The sequence below is a fragment of the Rutilus rutilus genome (assembly GCF_951802725.1).
Source record: "Rutilus rutilus genome assembly, chromosome: 11".
Taxonomy (NCBI): domain Eukaryota; kingdom Metazoa; phylum Chordata; class Actinopteri; order Cypriniformes; family Leuciscidae; genus Rutilus; species Rutilus rutilus.
This window is the reverse complement of record NC_140216.1, coordinates 10613092-10635004: the sequence shown is the minus strand read 5'-3', so window position 1 is coordinate 10635004 and position 21913 is coordinate 10613092. Positions and strand designations below refer to the sequence as shown.

At 37.8% G+C, this 21913-nt stretch overlaps 1 protein-coding gene across 3 annotated transcripts; it reads right to left on the bottom strand.

The window, feature by feature from the left end:
• Positions 1–1543: 1543 nt before the first annotated feature.
• bag6l (BCL2 associated athanogene 6, like) lies at positions 1544–18945 on the bottom strand. Of its 3 annotated transcripts, none has more exons than XM_084423285.1 (25): positions 18805–18945; positions 18119–18208; positions 17805–17922; positions 16446–16675; positions 16244–16315; positions 15259–15381; positions 15013–15167; positions 14561–14690; positions 14266–14472; positions 13952–14183; positions 13660–13722; positions 12481–12788; positions 12047–12125; positions 11617–11969; positions 10460–10742; positions 10204–10373; positions 9022–9075; positions 8830–8932; positions 7444–7568; positions 7215–7349; positions 6509–6577; positions 4808–5002; positions 4475–4582; positions 4213–4359; positions 1544–2525 (listed from the first exon to the last, which is right to left on the bottom strand). In XM_084423285.1, exons 2-25 carry the CDS (start codon positions 18194–18196, stop codon positions 2430–2432), a joined length of 3633 nt encoding a protein of 1210 aa, XP_084279411.1. In that variant the 5' UTR covers positions 18197–18208; positions 18805–18945; the 3' UTR covers positions 1544–2429. The 3 variants fall into 3 exon arrangements, with proteins under 3 accessions (XP_084279411.1, XP_084279412.1, XP_084279413.1); XM_084423286.1 differs by having other exon boundaries at positions 1761–2525; positions 13660–13719; positions 18805–18942; XM_084423287.1 differs by lacking the exon at positions 13660–13722 and having other exon boundaries at positions 1762–2525.
• Positions 18946–21913: the final 2968 nt, after the last annotated feature.

The window sequence follows — 21913 nt, the reverse complement described above, 5'->3', positions numbered from 1 at the left end:
ATTGATTTAAATGTTGTAGAGACTGGTACCTCCTTGCAGCAGTTTCATTTATTAACGAAAACCAATGAAAGACGTCAGGGTTGCTGCCTTTTTCATGACCTTTGAGGGAAAGTGATGCCAGGGACTGCCTTTTGAGGGTAGAGTTTAGTTGTTCCAGACTTGTTCTTGTTTGCTCATCGTTTTCAATGCACAAATCAAATTGTATAAGTTATCAAGTTCCCTGCATAATAACATTGCCAAATCTGCACTGGTCTTACTTAAAAAGTCATGCCGTCCATGTAAATTTAAGTCCACAGTTGATGCTTTCAAATTCTTTTTCATTCAAATAAGTTCAGGAGTGTATTTCCATATGCAAAACTCGATCCTTAATGCATAACCCATACATTGTTATGGATAGAGTTTTGCAGATGCAAAATTTGTCTCCAGGTTAATTGGTCGGTTCAGTTCAGGAGTCCTTTCATTGGTTCAATATATGACTTTCAGTGCATTTGGTGTGATAACACATGCTGTCCACCCGCATAAAGTACCGTGTGTTTTAACAAATGTTTTCATTTGCTTTGACATCCTGTGGTAAAGACATAAACCAAACATTTTAATCAACTTATCCTGTATCACATAGTAGTCAGAACTCATCTTTCTCAAGTGCTTGCGCTTTTAAGTGGACAATAAAGCATGAAACGTTGTCACTGCAATCTGCAAATCAGATTCAAAGGTTGAAACAGAACCATAAAAAACATGGCTGAGTCATTGTTTTGCTGTGATTAGTTCTGCGCTAATTACCCAAAAACCTGAATATGTTGTGGGACAAATAAAATGCATACTGTCATTTATATCTTTGGTCTCTGTTCTTATGCCTCACCCAGTTCCATTTAGATAATTAGATTATCTGCCAAATAATTAGTTTAATTAGCTGCATATAAAGGCATTTTTCATAAGGTAACACTTTTTGATTAATACTTTTTTTTCAGCTATGCATTCAATTAACCAAAAATGCTAGTAAAGACTATTTAAAATAAACACTGTTCTGTTGAACTTTCTATCCATCACAGAATATCAATAAATGTATCTCAGTTTCCACACAAAAAAAGCGCACTCAACGTTTTCAGTATTGATAAGATATCCTTAATGATAATAAGGATCACATAATTGTAATGGCTGCTGAAAATTCAGATTTGCATTTAATAAATTGCATTAAAAAAAAAAACATGTAATTTTAAATTGTAATAATAAAATATTACTATTTTACAAAATATTTTTGTTGAAATAAATGTAGTCTTGATGAGCATAAGAAACTTCTTTCAAGAACATGAAAACAAAATTTACCCACCTTAAATTTAACTAATTATTTTGTGTAAAAAGATTTTTATACAGTTTAAATCTCTTGATTTTAATGATAGTACATTTACTGCTAGAAAATTTATTTTACAAATTAAGCCTAAATTAAGTTGTTGTTCAGTAGGGACCAAATGTTGGTTTGTAGTTATTGATTAACTTATGTTTCCCATAAATTAAAGAAAAACATTTGTTTGTTAAATTTTATTTTGAGTTTAATGTTTCAGCTAGATGAAACAATATAATATATGCAAAAATCGACAAAACAGTCTCCCTCCAAATTATCCCACAATTTTACATCTTAAAAAAGGTAATGCAACGCTAACTAGAAACCACTTGAAAGTCGTCGTGTTTGTTTTAAAAACTAAACCATAGCAAAGGTGTTTCTTTAATATTAGTGACCAAACAGAGGCAGACACAGCTGTTTTTAAAACTAGAAGTAATTCTAGACTTGGATCATTTTATTCATAACAGCCACATTCATGGACAACATGATGTTTTTGGCATGCAAAAAATAATAACAAGTAACAGCTCTATGTCATCACTATGACTAAAACACTTCCAGTCCTCAGTGACGAATGTGCAGTGCTGTACATCTAATCATGATCAACACGTCTGCACCTTGTAAACATTCATCTTGGCATCCTCTTTATCTACACATTGAGCAGGTCAAGCTGGAATGAATTAGGTTTTCTTCATGTAAATGTGTCTAATACAACTGCTATTATTGTCAATATTAAAACAACTTAGTACAACAATGTACAGCTAATATACAATGGACATCCATGAATCCCGTCAGTGTGAAACTGACTGTGATGACTGGTGACATCTACAAAGACTATAAGATGGACGCCATGTAGACGGAAGAAAGACTAGTTTCTTCTGCCTCTATGGCCGGTCTAGTTCGCCGGCTCTATATTTAGTCACTATCCACACATTTGACTATGGTAGACATCCGAGTTATGTGTCAATTACCGATTTCAAAACAACTGGGTTCCCTCAAGGCATGACACTATTGGCTGTTCCATTCGAGACGTTATGGTCATGACTGTGAGCTTGACAGATGACAAGATAGATGTGTAAACGGAGCTGTCGTTTTAACAGTCTTCAGAAAAAGCTCTGTGGGTGTTGGGAAAGCGCTGGTGGTTGTAGTCTGGATCCTCACTCAGTCTTTTCTTTATATCACTCTTCACCTGGAAGACAATTAAGGATGAAAGGGGTTTTAAAGGTTTAAAGACATTCAGAGAGCAAGGTCACAATGAATCTGCATTATGCTTTTTTCAGATTCGATCTATGTAGTGAGTTATATCTCCATTTGTTAATGTAAAAAGGTCTGTAAAGTTTCAAAGAAGTGCCCAATAAATTGAGTTACCGTCTCACAAAAGAAAGAACAGATTCTAAACTGCCTGAAAAGAGACGTCAGTAATTCCAGTCTCACTTCCCGTTAAAAACCCATGTAGGTTTCTAACAAATCTGCATAATGCCAGCCTGTGGTCTTTATTGGCTGCCCGCGAACAACATCTACTTTGACCAGCCCTCAAACACTGTAGTTGTAGCTGAGGCCTGGAAGAGTTTGGTTCATGTTGTCGACGTGTCGAGAAAATGCCGTTTTCTGCGCTGCAAGAGCAAATAAACTTTGCATGTACTTCCAAAGGACGAGGACAATTACTGCTCATATCACTGTGTATACAAGTGCTGAGGAAGCATCCGGAGCTGAAGTTCAGATGGACGTTTCGTTTCCGACATACACTGTTAGCAGTAGACCAATCGCAACAGACTGGGCCAATCAAAGCAGAGTATGATCTCAGAAAGGAGGGTTTTAAAGATTTAAGTATTTTTGACCTTTGTTGCACCTATTGTAAGAGACCCACAAAACAAAATTAGGAACCTTTAAAATAGCATAAAAGGGGCACTTTAATATCCTGAACTAATAATGTGGAATTGTGGGAACGGGACCTAAATTGAGAGAGGGTGGATATGAAAATTCTATGGGAATAAGATGAAATAAGATGAAAAAAATCAGTCCTAAGACTAAAACTATAACAATAATTTGTAACTGAAATAAAATAAAATATAAATATTAGATGAAAAACTTTAAAAATGTATTCTAAATACAAATAAATAAAAAAAGAACAAAAATGACAAAAGCACATAACAAAATTACCAAAAATTAAACTAAAATGAAATCGAAACTATAAAAATAAAAGCTAATTCAAAATATCAATAAATACTACAATGTTCTCAGGATGGATTAGGTGTGGGCAGAGAACGTCTAATGAGGGGAGAAGTGCCACTCAATAAACTTCCGGTTGCAGTTCCACTCTTGTTCCATATGAGGGCGCTCACATGACGAGTGCAGAATGAATGGAGGTCTATGGAGCTATACCGCTCAAAATCCACTTTTCTTAGGATATCATTTTTTGTCTAGTAATTTGAATGTTGTTTTCGAAAGGGGATGCAAAGAAATTACACATTGCTTGGTGTTAGATTTTTTAGAGTCACTTATTTGCTTTAAAAAGTCTTTCAAAATGTCAATGACGTCAGAATGCTGACGTCATTAGCAGAATGCTAGCGTGTTATGGGCAACAACAACTCAACCTGTAAGAAATCGAAAAGAAATAAGTACTCGTTCATTCAACTTTCGATCTATAACCCATGTTGAACTTGCAAAACCTACAATCAAATCTGAGATTTCTCAACGGCAATCGGGTGAGGGAGACAAATTTAGCCGTCTAGCCCCATTGACTCCCATTCATTTTGCACTCATGGCGAGCGCCCCCAGTGGAACTCTGATTGGAACTACAACCAATAGGACTTAATAGGGCGTTGGAGTGAACAGGCTTTCCATAGACGGGCTTTGGTGTGGGTTTAGTTTCTTACTTGTTGTGTGTATGCTTCCTGCAGCTCTGGTGCCTCCAGCTCCCCCTGTAGGCTGTCTGGGGCAGTAACAGGTCGTACCCCTGCTGTCCTGGCAGCTCGACTCACGGCTTCAGCTAAAGAGAGGTGAGGACCCTCTCCCTGTGCGGTCTGTGAGCCACATGAATGCAAAGGAAGGATATCTGATCAGTGCAATGTAGTTTTGAATGAATTGTTCATTCATTCACTCACTCACTATTGTAGTGAATGCAGTTGGTGCACAGACCTTCCTCCTCTTGGCTGGCATCCCGTGAAAATAAGCATCAGACAGAGGAGGCTGTGCTTTCATCTTTCTCTGCGTCAACATGTCATGTCTTATGATGGGTACCCACTCCTGATTAACACAAATATACAGACATTCTCATTATTACTTATAGACTAGGAATAATAAACAAATAAACAAAATAGAGTCATGATTATTATTATAATTATTGGTATTAGCCAGAATTTTTATATCAGTGCATTCCTGTTCTAGCTCTGTTATCTTTGAGGTAATTTAGTGTACAACAAATGCTGACAAACTTTTAGCAGATACACTGAATAGACAATTGAGTCTCACGGGTGGAACAGTTGCTGCCCATGGCTCCGCCTCTCCAGTTGACTCCTCCCTGTCCGCGGTTGCCATGGCTACCGCTCCTCGCAGCTCTTCTAACGATGGCCTGCCGGGTGGTTCATCACCATCAGCAGTGTCTCCTGAGGATGCCATGACTTCCTCTGCAGTGGTGGCAGGAGCAGGAGACAGACCCTCTTCCATCTGGAATATATAATTACATATTACTATCACAACATACAGTTAATAGTGCAGACCCACACCCAGATGTATTATCAATGTTTAAATCAGTTTTGCTAGTAAATTTTTTTGTGGAAACACAAAACTTTACATCTATTGTAACATTATAAATGCATTTACTGTCACCTTTAGTCTATTTATTGTGTTCTTGCTAAAAAAAAAAAAAAAAAAAATTCGTACAAAAAAATCTTACTGATTTCAAACTTTTTTTATCACAATAAAGTAATATAGTACGGAGCCCCTGAGGGGACCTTTGCAAAAAAAATTATAATACGACTTTCGCGTGCGCACGAGAAAAATTTATTAAAATTAAGATACAATTTATACAAAACGAAATTCACTTTAAAGAAAGGCTTTCTACAAAACAAAACTTAATGAAGTGGTCAAAATCATGTCTCACCCACTCCATGTCTCATATATTGTGCATCCTATCTTACTCGTGCTGTTCACTTTTCATAATCAACACAGATGGAAAAATTATACATTATATTATTTTAACAAATATGAAACTAAATGCGCTTATGGCTACAACACGTACAGTAGGCCTACAGACTCTCTATTTGTACAAACTGCTGCACATTCATTTAATTCTGAATTTTGCACACGTAAGTTGAAAGGCATTTGTTTGTGCATAGTAAAACATATCTGCAACATTTATCAATTTCACGGATAATTGTGCGTGCATTTATTAATTAGGCCTATTATATTAATGAATAATCGCAAATGGATTTTGACTACTTAAGTTTTGTTTTGTAGAAATCCTTTCTTTAAAGTGAATTTCGTTTTGTATAAATTGTATCTTAATTTTAATAAATTTTTCATCAATTAATTGCCTGTATTTAATAAATAAGAAGCAAATATATAGCAGACAATATAATCATGTAGGCGCCGGCGCACCGCAGTCACTTGCATTGCACATGAACTGGAGCACATCTCATCATAAATTAACCGAAACTCAGTGTGCCTCACATACATGAGAAATACATCTGATGAAAGCTTGAAATGTCTTTAAACAAAACAATCAAAACGAAAAGAAATAGGTTACTCTCTGATTATGTAATCCATGATATGGGACCTGATATTCATTTATGTGATATTCATGCTTTTTTTTTCTTACAGTAAAGCACAGTCCACAAACAATCTCAAATGCAAACTCCCTATAATAAGACAAATCTCTGGAGGCATGCTCCAAGCACACTCACATCTCATCCCTTTTCCCACACTTGTAGTAATGACACTATAACCAAACCGGAAATTGTAACGCGTGAACACGCGATAGTTTCTCGTGCGCACACAATAGTTTTTCGTGCGCACGCGAAAGTCTGTATTATTATTTTTTTTGCAAAGGTCCCCTCAGGGGCTCCGTAATATAGTGTATATAATTAAGTGTGTATATAAAGTTGCATATATTTTCATATGTTGCACTCATAATCATTTTCTGTGACTTGCTCTCCTTCTGTTGAAACATACCTCAATACTCATGTCATCTGACTGGTGGCTTGCTTGTGCAACTGACTCTGTTCTCTGAGACGACTCGCTCTGTACATGAAAAAGATAATAGAAGCATATTCAGTTCTGTATTCTGTGGCTCAGTTTGGGAGTGAATCCTGATGAGGGTGTGAATCTAAATCAGAGATGTCCAAACCTGTTCCTGGAGGGCCACTATCCTGCAGAGTTCAACTCCAAGATGAACTAAAAAACACCTGAATCAGCTAATCAAGGGCTGTGTCTGAAATCTGAAATGTGTCGGTCACTATTTGAGGGGACATCCATTTGTAGTGTCATCATACAGATATAAATTTCTTTTTAATTGATTATTAAATTGCTTAATTAACGTTTATACATGCTAGTTTCCATGACAGAGTTTAACATAAATCTTTTCAATACTACTGGAGCGGACAGTTTGCTAAGTTTCAAATGATTATTAAACAGCAAGCACAAACTATGCAAAAGTGGCAGCCCTTCCAGCGCACTGTGTCTGAATTCGCTCACTCGTTTTCATTCACTCCTTCAAGTGGACTATATTAGTGGAGTAATGTAGAGAATAGTGATTGAGGGTATAAGGCCGATTTCAAACACAGCCTAGACATTTTCAAGCAAGTGGGTTGGAGCTCAAATTTGCAGGATGTTGGCCCTCCAAGAGGAGAATTGGACACACATGATCTAAATTAAGGACCTGTGTATAGATGACATAATTCTGGATCTGGTCTTCAGTGATTGGGTTGTGCTCTAAAATCACATGCAGCCTCATGGTCATCATACTGGTCAACCAGTTCACCAGACTGGGGTTCACTTCTGCTGACATTCTCCTCTGATGAGCAAGGAACAAAACATGAATGCATCAAAAGATATGCATTTTATGCAACACCAAACCATCTTCAAGTGGATGAATAAATGGATCTTACAATTCGGTGGTTGATGACAGTGGTTAAAGCTCTTTGTTCTCCTCTTAAGCAGAACAGATTGAGGGCCAAACACTCAAACAGACCCTGAGTGCACAGGTACAGCAAGCGCTGGCCAAACGTGTTATCTGGAAACACATTAGCAACAGTGTTGTTGTTAACCAAAACTATTACAAATTGTTTTTGTTATTTTAAAATAAAGCAGAAATAAAATGTAAGTACTACTTGGAAAAACTTGGCTAAAATGACCAAAAATAAAACAAAAATAAATGCAAGGGGTCATGAACTGCAATTTTTTAAAAATGTATACTGTTGGCAAGATTTTTACATAAAACAAAAAAAACATTCTAATTTAGAATAGTATTTTCAAGAGAGGGTCAAAAACAGACCAGAAAATAGCCTTTGTTTTGATAGGCGTAACAGTTTTGCATATTAAAATAATTTGTAATGATGTTTGCCATACATGTTTGAGCCAGAGTCTTATTCGAATCATAGGACAGACCTACACCTCAAATACCAATGATACTCCAGTCAGTGACATCATGGTCATTAGTCATCAATTTATATTTATTCCTTATGTATTTGTGAGGTAGTATTGTATTTTATTGCGAGGTAGTATTGTATTTATTGCATTATATTAGTGTTAAAACAAAGATGCCCCAGAAAGGCATTTATCTCGTTTCAAAGTTGAAACATTTGGCAACTGTAAAACATTTATACGTATGTCTTGGTTGTGGCAAATAAAGTTTAAGTACTTGAAGTTACCGATGTTATAGCTGACAGGGTAACTTGTGGTGCTTCATGTAAACAAATTATGAATGAATGCACTATCATTCTTATATTCATCGTCGTTCACCATTTTAAGTAAAGTGAGTACATATCAAACGATCTTAAGGCTAACAGACAAAAGCAATAGTGACACTTAGTAAAACATGGCACATGGCACTATGACATCATATTGAGACAAAATCTAAAACGAGCCATTTTGGGAGCTTGGTTTCAATAAAAACAGTTTTTGGCCTAACAATTAAGTTTTGAGTTCTGAAACTTACAGGATATTTGTATTGTACAATGACCTCTTATATGTCAAAAGATCAAGGGAAATTGGATTTTCAACGAATGACCCCTTAAAGCTATATAGAAATATTAAAAATAATAAACCTAAAACTAATTTAAAAAAAAAAAAAAATGGAAAAAGCACATCATTCTTAGTTCATAGTAAAATTAAATGAAGACATAAAAAGTCATAAAATAAATGCTAATTAAAAAAGTTAATAAATACTATAATTGTTTATAAATAATACTAAACACTGATGAGAAAGTTTCAAAAACAATATAGGGCGAGAGCAGTTTTTGGGTCTGTGTTTGTGTGGATAGTGTGGTGGTCACCTGTACAGCGCAGAACGTGAGTAGCCATGCGAGTGAACTGTTGTCTCAGGAAGGACATGTTGGTTTGGATGATGTCCACCCTCTCTCGAACAGTCACAGTGGACTTGAAACAAATAAGGCACAGGGACAATCAGTTATGATCAGTGTCTGATGAACGAAATGTTACAGGATAAATCAGCAAACAAGACTTACAAAACTCTCTGCAATGTACTCCTCCAGTCCATTGATCAGATCCTCAGAAGCACTCTAAATAACAGAAACAATACCATCAGCCTTTGCAACATTCATTCAATGGGAAAATGTTGTTTTATAAGTGTAAATTTCAGTTTTACTCTGTTTGTGATACTGTTAAGAAATTGTATTCATTTTTATGGATCAGTTCTTTCGAAGTGTCCAATTCAATGAATCAGTGGATCAAAACACTGTATGAATGATTTGTTTGCATCATGACTCAAATGTCCCCTTTAGGGGTGTGCGATATGTATCGTCAAGGTTACAATCATAATTATTGTTTAAACAATGTGCAACCTGACATTACAGACTATGTCACTCACTTGAGAGCGCACACATTCACTGTGATGTAGTCATTAGAAAGCAATAAAAAAAGTTCCAAACAAAGCCACAGCAGAACTGTTGTGCATCTCCGAGCAACACACTGGTGTTTCGTTACTCAATGAATCGGCATTTTTTTAACAAATCTTTTGAGTCAATGTTTCAAATAACCCAATCATGAAAATGCTCACTTGGTTCGTTTCTGAATGAATCAGCCGTTTTGAACAAATCTTTTGAATAAATAGGTGTGTTCGACTTGAAGTGGCGCTGCACAGACCAGACCGTATGACATCAAAATATCCCAAGAGCAATTTTAAAGCATACCGAGCCGTCTGCTAACTAATTACTCTCACAGTACTTTGATATCATAGACCAATCGGTCTGCGCAGCGCAACTTCAAGTCAAACTTAAGAATTTGACATAAAAGATGATGACAGTAGTTTGAAACAGCTTGCCAAAAGCAAACTTTCCAGAAAAGTTTGCTCCAGCTGGTAAAAAAAACCCCTTCAAACTAACATTGGTCCATGGCGATTACGTAATAAGTGAAAACATGAACACACTGGAGAGCTGCTTTATAGTAGAAACTTAAACTGTATTTATAATTGAAAGCGACATAGCTATAAAGCAATCTATTGTATAAATTACTATATAAAAAAACTCATGCACTCGTGACTGAAGTGCTAAATTGATTTGGGAGTCGGCTTTAGGTAAATACCGCTAAAAGTTTGTACCACACTGAACCTGTCTGACAGTATATGAGATCTTCATGTAGAACTGATGTAATGAAGGTCAAGTATGAATGCGGCGTGAGCTCAGACTCACAGCTATGTTGGCATCATTGGGCTCTCGGCCCTGCAGATAGTGCTCAGTGAAGAAGGCTGTGAGTTGGGGCTGGATGCGGCTCAGAGGCTGAGGATTACCATGCAGCAGCAGAACCATGTCCACCATTGAGAAACTCTGACAAACCAGAGACAGCAGATCTCCAAAAAACCCTACCAAACCAACACAGACAGTGAGTCATAAATTGTGGCATTGTGCTGTGCTTTGAGTTGCACTACAGGAACACAGGAGCCCTTACCCACTGCATCTCCAGCTCCAGGCGTGAAGAGGTTGCTGGTCTGGGAAAGTCTCTGGATAAACTGGGCGATGCTCTCAGTGTTGCCTTGGCCAGCCCCCAGAGAGCCCATCATGGTGGACAGGACACCCTGCACGATACCAGTGAAAAGCTCGGGGCTGAGGGTCTCTCCACCTCCACTGGGAGGCTGAGGGGCAGTAGTGGGGGTGGCTCCTGAAGGGGCAGGGGGTGTGGTTTGTGAGGGTGGAGGCTGCTGGTTTGGTGGAGGAAACACAGGCTGACCAGACTGGAAAGAAAACAGGGCATTCAATTGGACACATTTGGTAACACAGAGAAAAGCACTAGTGATCGACCAATATTGATTTTCTGATGGCCGATATCTTAAAGAGCAGGGTGGCAGATGGCTGATATTAAGCAGATATACAATATTTAATTTAAAGATAGTAAAAACACATGCGTAATTTCTGAAATGAAATTATATTTATTTTACATATTTACTAAATATTTTGAAAATTATATTTAAAAAAAGCATTTTAACTTGAAATCTGAACATTTGAAATCTGTACATTTGAAATCTGTAAAATAAACACTTATGCCTTAAATGACAAATTCTTGATTCTGTAATCCTATTATAGTATTTTACACAAATAAATAAAATACAAATGAGTAAAAAGGAAGTAAACACTGTAACCAGCAGTGTACTCAATAATCTGTTAAGTCGATGTTGCACTGGGAATCCTATTTTTTCAAATAAAGACTAATTTTACTGACAGTACACAGCGAATCTGACATGAATACAACATAGCGGCCAAATGGATATAGCACAGCATAGTTTGAATCAAGGATTTAAAGTTTGTCGATCATGTGTGTTCAGAGACAGCTAAACTCTCCTCTTTGTATACAATTCACACGGACCGACCATTACGCAGAGTTCACACATTTTTATGCAGTCTAAAATTGCACACCTCAGAAGATCTCACAGCTGGATCTCAAAAGTTTGCAAAACTAAATGTTTATTAGATATTCAAAAACATTTCTTTGTTTAACTGATGCGTTGTCAAAAAAAATCCCGCTGCCATCACATCGGGCAAACAGAATCATTGAAAAATGCTATATACTATTTGCTGATATATTGGTATACCACAAACAAAAATACCAACCTGAATGAACTCAGACAAGCCTTGGATAAACGTAGGGACACCTGGAATAGTCACTGTAATGGAGGGAGCAGCACCTCCAGACACCCCTCCACCAGCTCCCGCAACTCCTCCCAGGAGAGAGCCCAGAAGCTGAGCTAGGTTATCTCCTGGGTTGCCCTCTTGGGACTGACCCACAGTCGCAGTGCTGGTGGTATGGGTGGACGTCTGACCGGACGTGTTGGCAGAGGTTGGAGGAGCAGTGGAAGAAGAGAAAGAGGAGGAGGAAGAGGAGGAAGAAGAGGACGAGGAAGAGGTAGATGCGGAAGTAGAGAAAGAGAAAGACTGGGAGGATGAGGTAGAGGATGTCTGGTCCCCTGACAATGGAAAACATAATATGTTTATAAGCTTTGTGTTGCTTAACACAGGAACTGAATAGGTAAGGACAACTTACCTGTGTGCAATGGCATCAAAAGCTGCCCAACCAAACCACTGACCATCTGCGTGAGAGGAGAGGACATCATAGGATTGCCCTTGATTGAGGAATGAAAATGGAACTATGAGTTTTTTTGCTTCCTTGTCTTTAATAATGTTTGAAATTTATATTAATTGGTCTTGTAGTTTTTGCTATGTTATTGAAACTAGAATTGAGAATTTTACTGGCATCTAAACTTTTGGTGTCATAATCTTATTTATGAGAATGCAAAGTTACATGGGTCAAAAACAATGTAAACAGTGACTCTTTTATTTGATTTATTTATTCGTTTTTTGCAGTGGGGCCAATTGAAAAATTTGGAAGGGCAAGTAAAAATCTCAACTACTGTTCCCACTAGGCCAGTAGAAAAATAATTAGAATTGAGCCCTGTAATGTAGCATAAAGGTTCATACTTGATTAGTCTGTTGTCCTGCTGAGGGAGGCACTGTTGCGCGCAGGTTGATGGTGGTCCCCCTGGTGTTCATGGGTTGGGGGATGCGTGGGGATAAGGAGGGGCGTGTGATAACCACCCTGGCCTGAGGTGGCGGAGGGGCATGGCTTTCTCCACTCTGGGCATTTGTGCCAGCAGTGCCCTGCTGCTGCCCCTGGTGTCCAGCAGAGGCTGCAGTTGCCATGGCGACAGCCTGCTGGGAGATCTGATGCATGATGGCCTGCATGAACTCTGGCGGCAGACCTGGAACGTGGATTGGCGCCGTGGTGCCTTTAGAGAACAGATACACAGAATTCAGTGAAGAGATCCTATTAACAATGCTGACAAATGAAACTGCTCCAAGTCTGAATTCTACACACAAGACTACAATCAACTGACTAACAATAGCTGCTTTACATCCCAGTGCACAAATAGTGCTTAATCACCACTCAAACTGACATCCTTTTCTCACCCTCATGTTGTTCCAAACCTCTATGACTTTCCTTCTTCCATGGAACACTAAAGGAGGACTTTTTGAAGAATGTCCAGAGCAGTGTTGTTAACTAAAACTATTGAAAAGTGTTAATTGATTGAAAAGATAAAATATACATGTTAGTTAAAAAACTTAGACCTAAAAAACCTTTGCAATGTTGCCTTGGAAAAAAGGAAAAAAGTTCAATTTAAAACACTAAAATTACTCAAAAACAAAAAAAAGCAACGCTAAATAGGAATATTTAAATAGACAAAAAATAATAAAAATGAAAAAGGCACATAACACAATTGCTTTATTTCATTTAAAATGAAGATGAAAACTGAAATATCAAAGATAATATTAATATTTAATCCAGATAAATAATACTAAAAAAACAGAGAGCTTTTACTTCTTCAAATGAAGCTCATTTGTAAGCTCATCAGCCCCGGTCCAGATTTACTTTTATTGTATGGACAACAAGCACACTAGAAATTATGGAAATATTTCCTGTTTTGTGTCCCATGGAAGACAGGAAGTGAAATGAGTTTTAAAAAACATGAGGGCCTGCAAAGGATGGTAAAATGCAATTTTTGAGTGAACTATTCCTTATGACATGTTATAACATGTTACATATGACATGTTAATGTTGGCACAGCAGGTTACTGACTACAGAGAGAGGTGGAAACTAACCAGTCTCTCCAGCAGCGCTGGGGTTCTGTTGCCTTTGGCCCTGCGATCCACTGTCTGAATCTGCTGCACAGAAATGCACAGATCAGTGGCTGGCAGTTACACTACAGCCACCCATTCCAGGTCTGAAAAAGTCATTTTCTGAAAGCAACTATTTTAAATCGTAAAAATCAGAATGATGAAGAAAAATATTTGGGATCTTTAGAAGTGACGCAGACCAGGAATGGGCAGCACGGCTGAAACACAGTGCTAAAGTCACTGGGGTCTGATTATGTGGGTTGCTTTGTTGGCATACCATCCAGGTTCATCTGCATCATGACCACTGGCTCCATGGTTTGGTGAGTGATTCTGATCACTCTTGGAGTCCCCTGACCGTGACCTGCCTGTTGACTGGCTCCATTTGGTGGAGGAGGAGGAGGTGCCTGACCCTGAGGCTCTGATTGGTTGCTGGACTGTGAGGGTTGGGCCTGACCCTCGCTTGTCTGTCTGCTGTTTGAAGTCATGGTCATAGTGGAACCTAGGTTCACCTGGAAGATGACATATTTTGCAAGGTTGACTGTTTGATATGAACAGTATGAATTAGTTTTGAACGTATAGTGGTTAGCTCACCGGAATGGGAATATGGGGCAGTCCACTCTGCAGCACGACAGGAGAGGTGGTGTAGTGAGACATCGGTCGCACCACATGTAAGTGGCGGGGAGGCTGAGCAGATAAATTGCACCGAAGGTCACTCAGAGACACCAATGTATTGCCAAGGAGATGGAGTGACTCTCCAATCAAATTAAGAGTGCGCTGATCTTCCTCACGTTCTTGAGTCTGTCCGAGAAAACAGCTTTTCAGAACATGAACACTGATTTTTATAGCACATGTCAATTATGTAGCATTACAACTATCTAGAGCATACATTGTTATTGTAGTCGGCAGAACTAGCCGCTCCAAGGATGGAATGTGTTCTTTCCATGAAAGGACGAAGGCGCTCCTCCACCCTTCGCACCTCTGAAAGAACCTCCACCAACTCTAAAGGGCTTGGGTGACTGTTGAGACAAATAAAAATGTATTGGAGACATCAATAAAAAAATTGATAATACTGTCATTCAGCAATGATGCATTAAGCAAGGACAAAAGTAAAAGTAAAGACATTAATAATGTTACAAAAGATTTCTATTTCAAATAAACACTTTTCTATTGAACTTTCTATTCAAAGAGTCCTGAAATCAATGCATCACGGTTTTCACAAAAACATTAAGCAGCATTCGAAACCACATGAATACGACAAGTACATTAAGCGCTTAGTATGTCTTTTTCCTGTTCTTTATCATGAACACTTTGTCTTTGACCCTAATATACTTCTCTTACTTTGGTCCAGAATGAGTTGCTCCTTCTGTCTGTGAAGGAGAGGAGGAGGAGGAGGGTGGAGGTGGGGAGCTGTCCATTGGTTGTGCTGAGAATGATGATGATGATGGCTGAGAAGGTGGTGTCTCCTGCTGAGATGACGGTTGATTTGATTGACCCTGAAAATAAGCATCATCCTGAAACATTATTTATGTACAAGGAAGAAATCAAATAAGATTGTTTTACTTGATATAAATGTTTGTTCTGTACCTCAAGTCTGTGGATTAAAGCCTGAGTCTCTCGCAGCAAGCTTTCAGCCAGCTGGAGCCTCATCCTAGGCTCGCTCTGCACTGATTGGTCCACGTTGATATGGACATCCACAGAGCCACTGCTCTGTGAGAGGAAATAAATGACTGTAGATGTGTCCAGAGATAACCTTTTGTTTTAAACAATAGGCTGCGACAACACAAAGCACAAGTGCTACTGAGACAAACATTCAGGAACACTGCTTATAACGTTCATTATTATGTAAATATACACTGCCCGGCCAAAAAAAGTCGCTGTTTGGGTTTAAAAAGGCAAATGCCATAGAGTCTATGACTGGACCATTCTTGCTGTGATTATTATGTTTCTAGCATGTTGTATGTTTGGCAACAGTTCTTCTAACCCTAATTGATGGAGTGTGTAGCTTTTCATTTCTTAAACAACCATGTAGGAAGACACATCATGGCCGTATTCCAGAATAACAATGTCAAGATTCATCAGGCTCAAATTGTGAAAGAATGGTTGGGAGGGAGCATGAAGAATCATTTTTCACACATGAATTGGCACCTCAGAGTCCAGACCTTAAATTCATTGAAAGTCTTTGGTATGTGCTGGAGTAGACTTTACAGAGTGCTGGACTCTTGTATTGTCAATACAAGATATTGACCAAAAATGAATGCACATCTTGATGGAAATAACATCACAACATTTATTTCCATCAAGAGGTGTATTTGAAAAGATCTTGTATTGACAATGCAGGAGTCCAGCATTCTGTTAAGTCTACTTCAGAAATGAAAAACTACACGATCCATCAATTAGGGTTAGAAAGAAGAACTGTTGCCAAACATATAACATGCTAGAAACATAAGCATCACTGCGATAATGATCCAGTCATAGACTCTTAAGCATTTGCCTATTTAAATCCAAACAGCAAATATGTTTTTGGCTGGGCAGTGGGCAGTGTATAATAGGTGAAATTAGGATGACTTACTCCAGTGCTAGTGCTTACTCTAACATTACGTCCCATTTCTCCAACACCAGCCAACATTTGCTGCATCGACATCTAGAGGGGTGAAGAAATGTATATTTTCTTTGATAGCAGAATCACTCATGTATATATTACAGTGGATGTCTGAGGTTAAGTGACCATGTATTGCAAACACGTGTCTCTTGACGTAAGGAAAGCACTGTACCTGTATTTGCTGTGAGTCCATGATGTTCACAGGCAGGTTAAAAGTGCCCAGCATGACATAGTTGTTTGCATTACGGTCATGTGAAGTTCCTGGAAAAGTGGTGGATTGAGAGGAGGTGGATCCCCCATCCGTTGCACCCGAGGAGCCAGAAACTCCACCTCCTCCACCCCCAGGCTGATTGCTCTGAGGAGGTGCTCGCTCCACAAGATGAATGACCTTCCCATCAACATCTGAAAAACAGAAAGGCTGTGATAGAAACATGCTTGATAGAAAATTATTTATCATTCAAATCGCACACAGACAATATATATATATATACACACCGATCTTTGTCTTAGGGCTGTACGATAATGATTAAACTGATAATCATGATAATTTTGCTCAGAAATTATAAGCTGAGAAATTTATTTTTTACATTTGAGCATAATTATGGAACTTTCACATGAGCACACCTTAAGAGACCAAAGTCATACGCAGGTTTTATATAACCTCATCTAGGTGCCTGATTTATTATTTGCATTAACACACTCTCTACATTATGAAACCTGCTAAAACAGCAAAATTCCTAATATTAGGCTAATTCCCATAATTCTGAATTATGTTCACATTTTTATATTATAACATCAAAAAGTATTGCTTGTATTGTTGTACAGAGTACGTGAATGCATTTAATAAGCAACCACTAACACAAACAATATAATCGAGATTCATGTTTGGAGCACAACCAGCCATGTGAAGGAATACAGATAATCACAGTAGGAATCACTAAACTTTTTTCAGATCATTACTGCTTTTTTTGCTGTGCAGAGACAGCATGTGCTCATGGTTTCAAGATTGGGAAAATTAAGTAAACATTTGTGGAAAATTTGGGTGGAAAAGGTATTCAAAAAAGAAGAAAAAAAAAACTCTTATTGGGGATTTCAACTTTAAACCAATGCAAGATCATGGAATTGTCAAATGAAAAAAAAAATAACCAAAAAGGATAAATAACCAGCAGATGATAATAACAGATGATTATTCTTAATTAATTGAAAGAAGCAGCAATTGCGATCACGTTTAAAATACAACTAATCACGCAGCCATACTTTGTCTGATTTTGTCAATGAAACTATTATATATATATTAGCCTATATAATGACTGCTCTTGCTTTTTGTGGCATAGAAATATATGATACAAACCATAAGAGTAGTATGGGGAAACTGTCACCTGTTTATTACCTGACTGAATCATTATTTGGAATGAAACGGTTGTGTGAACGATCTAATGACTCAATAATAAAAAACAGTCACCTGACAACCGCAGTAATACAAACAGTGAAAGGTACTGCAAGCGAAAACAGACATAAAGTCGTGACTCACTGTATTCTGCAAGTGTCCTTTCATCCTGCAGCACTTTACCCTGGTAAATCAACCTCTGTTTATCCACCGGGATTTCAACGGAGGAAGCAATGTGCTCTTTAAACTGCTTCACTGTCCACTGAGAGAAAGAAAGAGAGGTGACAATCAGATGGTGAACTTCAACGTAAATGATTTATCAATGTAAAGTGTATTTATCAGCAGTATTGGTTCACACTCTACAATGACACTTTGTGAACTAAGGTATTTTGGTTACTCATGCAAAATAATCATTGCGCAAATTAATTCCTATTGACTGATTAAACTAGAACACACACCTCTCCCCTGACAGTGAACGTCCTGCTCTGGGAATCTAGAGTTTTCACGGTCACCTCTACGGCTCCTGGTTCCTCCATGACTTGAAGTTTCTTTAACAAGACGAGAGGATGAAGAATGTTTCCAAAAAATGATCGCAAGCTTTTATATTACCAGTTAACTGCTATGTAACATCATCTACACTGCTAGAAATAAAATCAGAACCCATTTAAATCAAAGAAGCTGACTGACGTTACTAGTTTTACCACGTATTTTGTCGCAATAGAAACGTCGTAAGCTGGCAATGCAGCTTCGTTGAATTTAATAGGAGGGTTCAGTTCTCATTGTGTCTCTATAGTAACGTCGGGCGCTACTAGTGCTGAAACTTATATGCTATCAATACAGATGGGTGAAAAATAACAAACATCGTAACACCCATATAATAAATACAATCCACATTGGCGTAACGTTACTTCATTTTAATACTGCGTCTAAGCAAAAATAACCACACCTATTATTAAAAACACAAATATTTTGCACTAGTCATCCATTATTGGTGTTGTTAAACTAAACACCACTGCTACAATATGTAACGTTAGGCTAGCAGGCTAACAGCAGTTGCTAATCGGTTGATAATTCCAGGAAAAAAACTAACACCGAATATGAATAACAGCAGTGCATAGGAAATGCAAAGGATTAAACACCTTACTTTTAATGGATAACTGTGGTAGTTCGGCGACTTAAGTGTTATTTATGCTATTTTATCCCACACACCGGTTATAGGGACATGGCTAGCTAAACAGCTAGCTAATCCCAAAACGGTGCTTTGCTAGGAAGTGATGTCATGCTCTCAGAATCCCAAAATGATTTCAAAATAATGTTGCGTTCATAGCTGGTTTATCAAATTGTTGTTGTTTGTTGTTTGTTTATTATACAATGTGGTTTGTGTGTGTATATATAGCAGTTAATTGGGTGGCTTAGGATTAATGAATATAGTTTATTATTATTTTTTTTTATTATTATTAATATAGACAAAATAGTTTGAAAGACAAAAGCTTTCCATATAAAGTAATGCACGGTTAAATGACTTATCGATGGATCATTCAAATAAAAATTAATGTGTTCATCAGGAGTTGATTCAATATGCAATGTTGAAAAAACGCTTCTTAAAAGTGAAATGTTCAAATGTTTTGTGGCCTCTCAATTTTCAATGTAATTATAGCCACCTGACTAGTGACTGGTCTGTGTGTGCAACTTCACAAAACTAGAATACTTTCTGGATGTATGAGCGATATGCTTTTTTAGAAAGGAAAATTTAAGCCATGACAAAGAAGAATTAGGGAGAATCAAAAAAATATGAATGATTTACTGCCATTGTGTGAATAATATGTAATCATCTAATCAACAAAAAAAGTAACTGGAGTCTGATTACGAGTATTTTAAAACTTAATATACTAAAAACTAAATATAATCTAATTACAAGTACTTCATTTTTGGAATCTGATTACTGATTTAATGCCATTGGCTAATGCACACGTCGTTTTGATTTTTTTTTTTTTCAGCAAATCACTGTGGGTGAAAGCCAACAGCCTAAAAGGCAATGAATATGCAATATACCTGAGGGAAGACAACGTCATCAAAAAAGACTACTCATCCCTGACTGTTGTGAGTAATTTTGTTCAACAAATAAAATACTTTATATTTAAAGGGTTAGTTCACCCCAAAATGAAAATTCTGTCAGTAATTTCTCACCCTCATGTTGTTCCAACCCCGTAAGACCTTCGTTCATCTTCGGAACACAAATTAAGATATTTTTGATGAAATCTGAGAGCTGGATCACTCCTCCATAGGCTTCTAAGGGACTGAAACTTGCCGGCCCAGAAAAGTTATTAAAGAGATCGTTAAAGGAGAACTCCGGTCAATTTTAACATTGAGCTCATTTTTTTGTACATTTGGAGTGCTGTCAATACAGAGAACAACGACAAAAATCGGTGTTGCCTACACCGAGTTATTCTATTTTTAAAATTTGCGCCCTGTTGACTTCAATTGGGCAATGTTTAAACCTGCTTTTAGCCTCTTAACATCCTTGATGTGTCATTACAAGTGCACAGAAAATGTGAGTGATTCCTTCAGAGTGAACACGGTGAATCTGACTGCAGTAGATGTGAAAGATATTAATAAAAATTAAGTTAATTCAGCCAGCGCTCATACCTGTATTTACTTCCTGTTTTCGGTCGAAGCCCACAGTAGTCGATTGTCGAGTTCTCCACTGTTGCTTAGTTACCTATGATCACGCGCGTGAACTCGACAATCGACTACTATGGACTTTGACCGAAAACAGGAAGTAAATACAGGTATGAGCGCTGGCTGACGTGGTGACGTGTAACACAGGAGTGCTGCGCAAAAACACTACATGAACCAACTTGAGGCCCAGAGAGAAGGAAATGAATAGTGGAATAAAGTAGTTATTTTTGTTGTTTTTTGCGCACAAAAAGTATTCTCGTGGCTTGATATACTTAAAGGGTTAGTTCACCCAAAAATGAAAATTCTGTCAGTAATTACTCACCCTCATGTTGTTCCAACCATGTAAGTCTTTCGTTCATCTTCGGAACACAAATTAAGATATTTTTGATGAAATCTGACAGAATTTTGACTCCTCCATAGGCTTCCAGTGTGACCGAAACTCACCGGCCCAGAATAGTTATTAAAACATCGTTAAAATAGTCCAAGTAACTACAGTGGCACTACATTAAATTTATCATGCGACGAGAATACTTTTTGTGCGCAAAAACAAACAAAAATAACGACTTTATTCCACTTTTCATTTCCTTCTCTCTGGGCCTCGTAGTGTGTTTGCGCTGCGCGTCTGTGTTGCACGTCATCACGCAACACACACATGACCGGCGTCGGCCAATAGTGAGCCTACGTGGTGACGTGTAACACAGACGCGCTGCGCAAAAACACTACGCAAACCAACTAGATATCCAGAGAGAAGGAAATGAATAGTGGAATAAAGTCGTTATTTTTGTTTGTTTTTGCGCACAAAAAGTATTCTCGTCGCTTGATATACTTAAGATTGAGCCACTGGAGTCACTTGGACTATATTAACGATCTCTTTAATAACTTTTCTGGGCCAGCAAGTTTCGGTCACACTGGAAGCCTATGGAGGAGTGAAACATGGCTCAGATTTCATCAAAAATATCTTAATTTGTGTTCCGAAGATGAACGAAGGTCTTACGCGGTTGGAACAACATGAGGGTGAGTAATTACTGACAGAATTTTAATTTTTGGGTGAACTAACCCTTTAAGATTGAGCCACTGTAGTCACTTGGACTATATTAACGATGTCTTTAATAACTTTTCTGGGCCGGCAAGTTTCAGTCCCTTAGAAGCCTATGGAGGAGTGATCCAGCGCTCAGATTTAATAAAAAATATCTTAATTTGTGTTCCGAAGATGAACGAAGGTCTTACGGGGTTGGAACAACATGAGGGTGAGTCATTACTGACAGAATTTTCATTTTTGGGCGAACTAACCCTTTAAGTAACTTTTACCCAGATGCGGACAGAGTACACAGCTTCATTACTTGAGTAAAAGTACAGATACCCCTTGCTAAATTTTACTCAAGTACAAGTAAAAGTACTACAGTCAGATGTCTACTTAAGTAAAAGTACTGAAGTACTTGTTTTTAAAAGTACTTGAGTATCAAGAGTACAAGAGTACATTTTCTAAATATTGCATTACTACTGCCACAGTGCTTACATTGGTAAACACAGCAAACACTTGAAGCGAAAACTATCATTAACTTGTTCAGAAAATT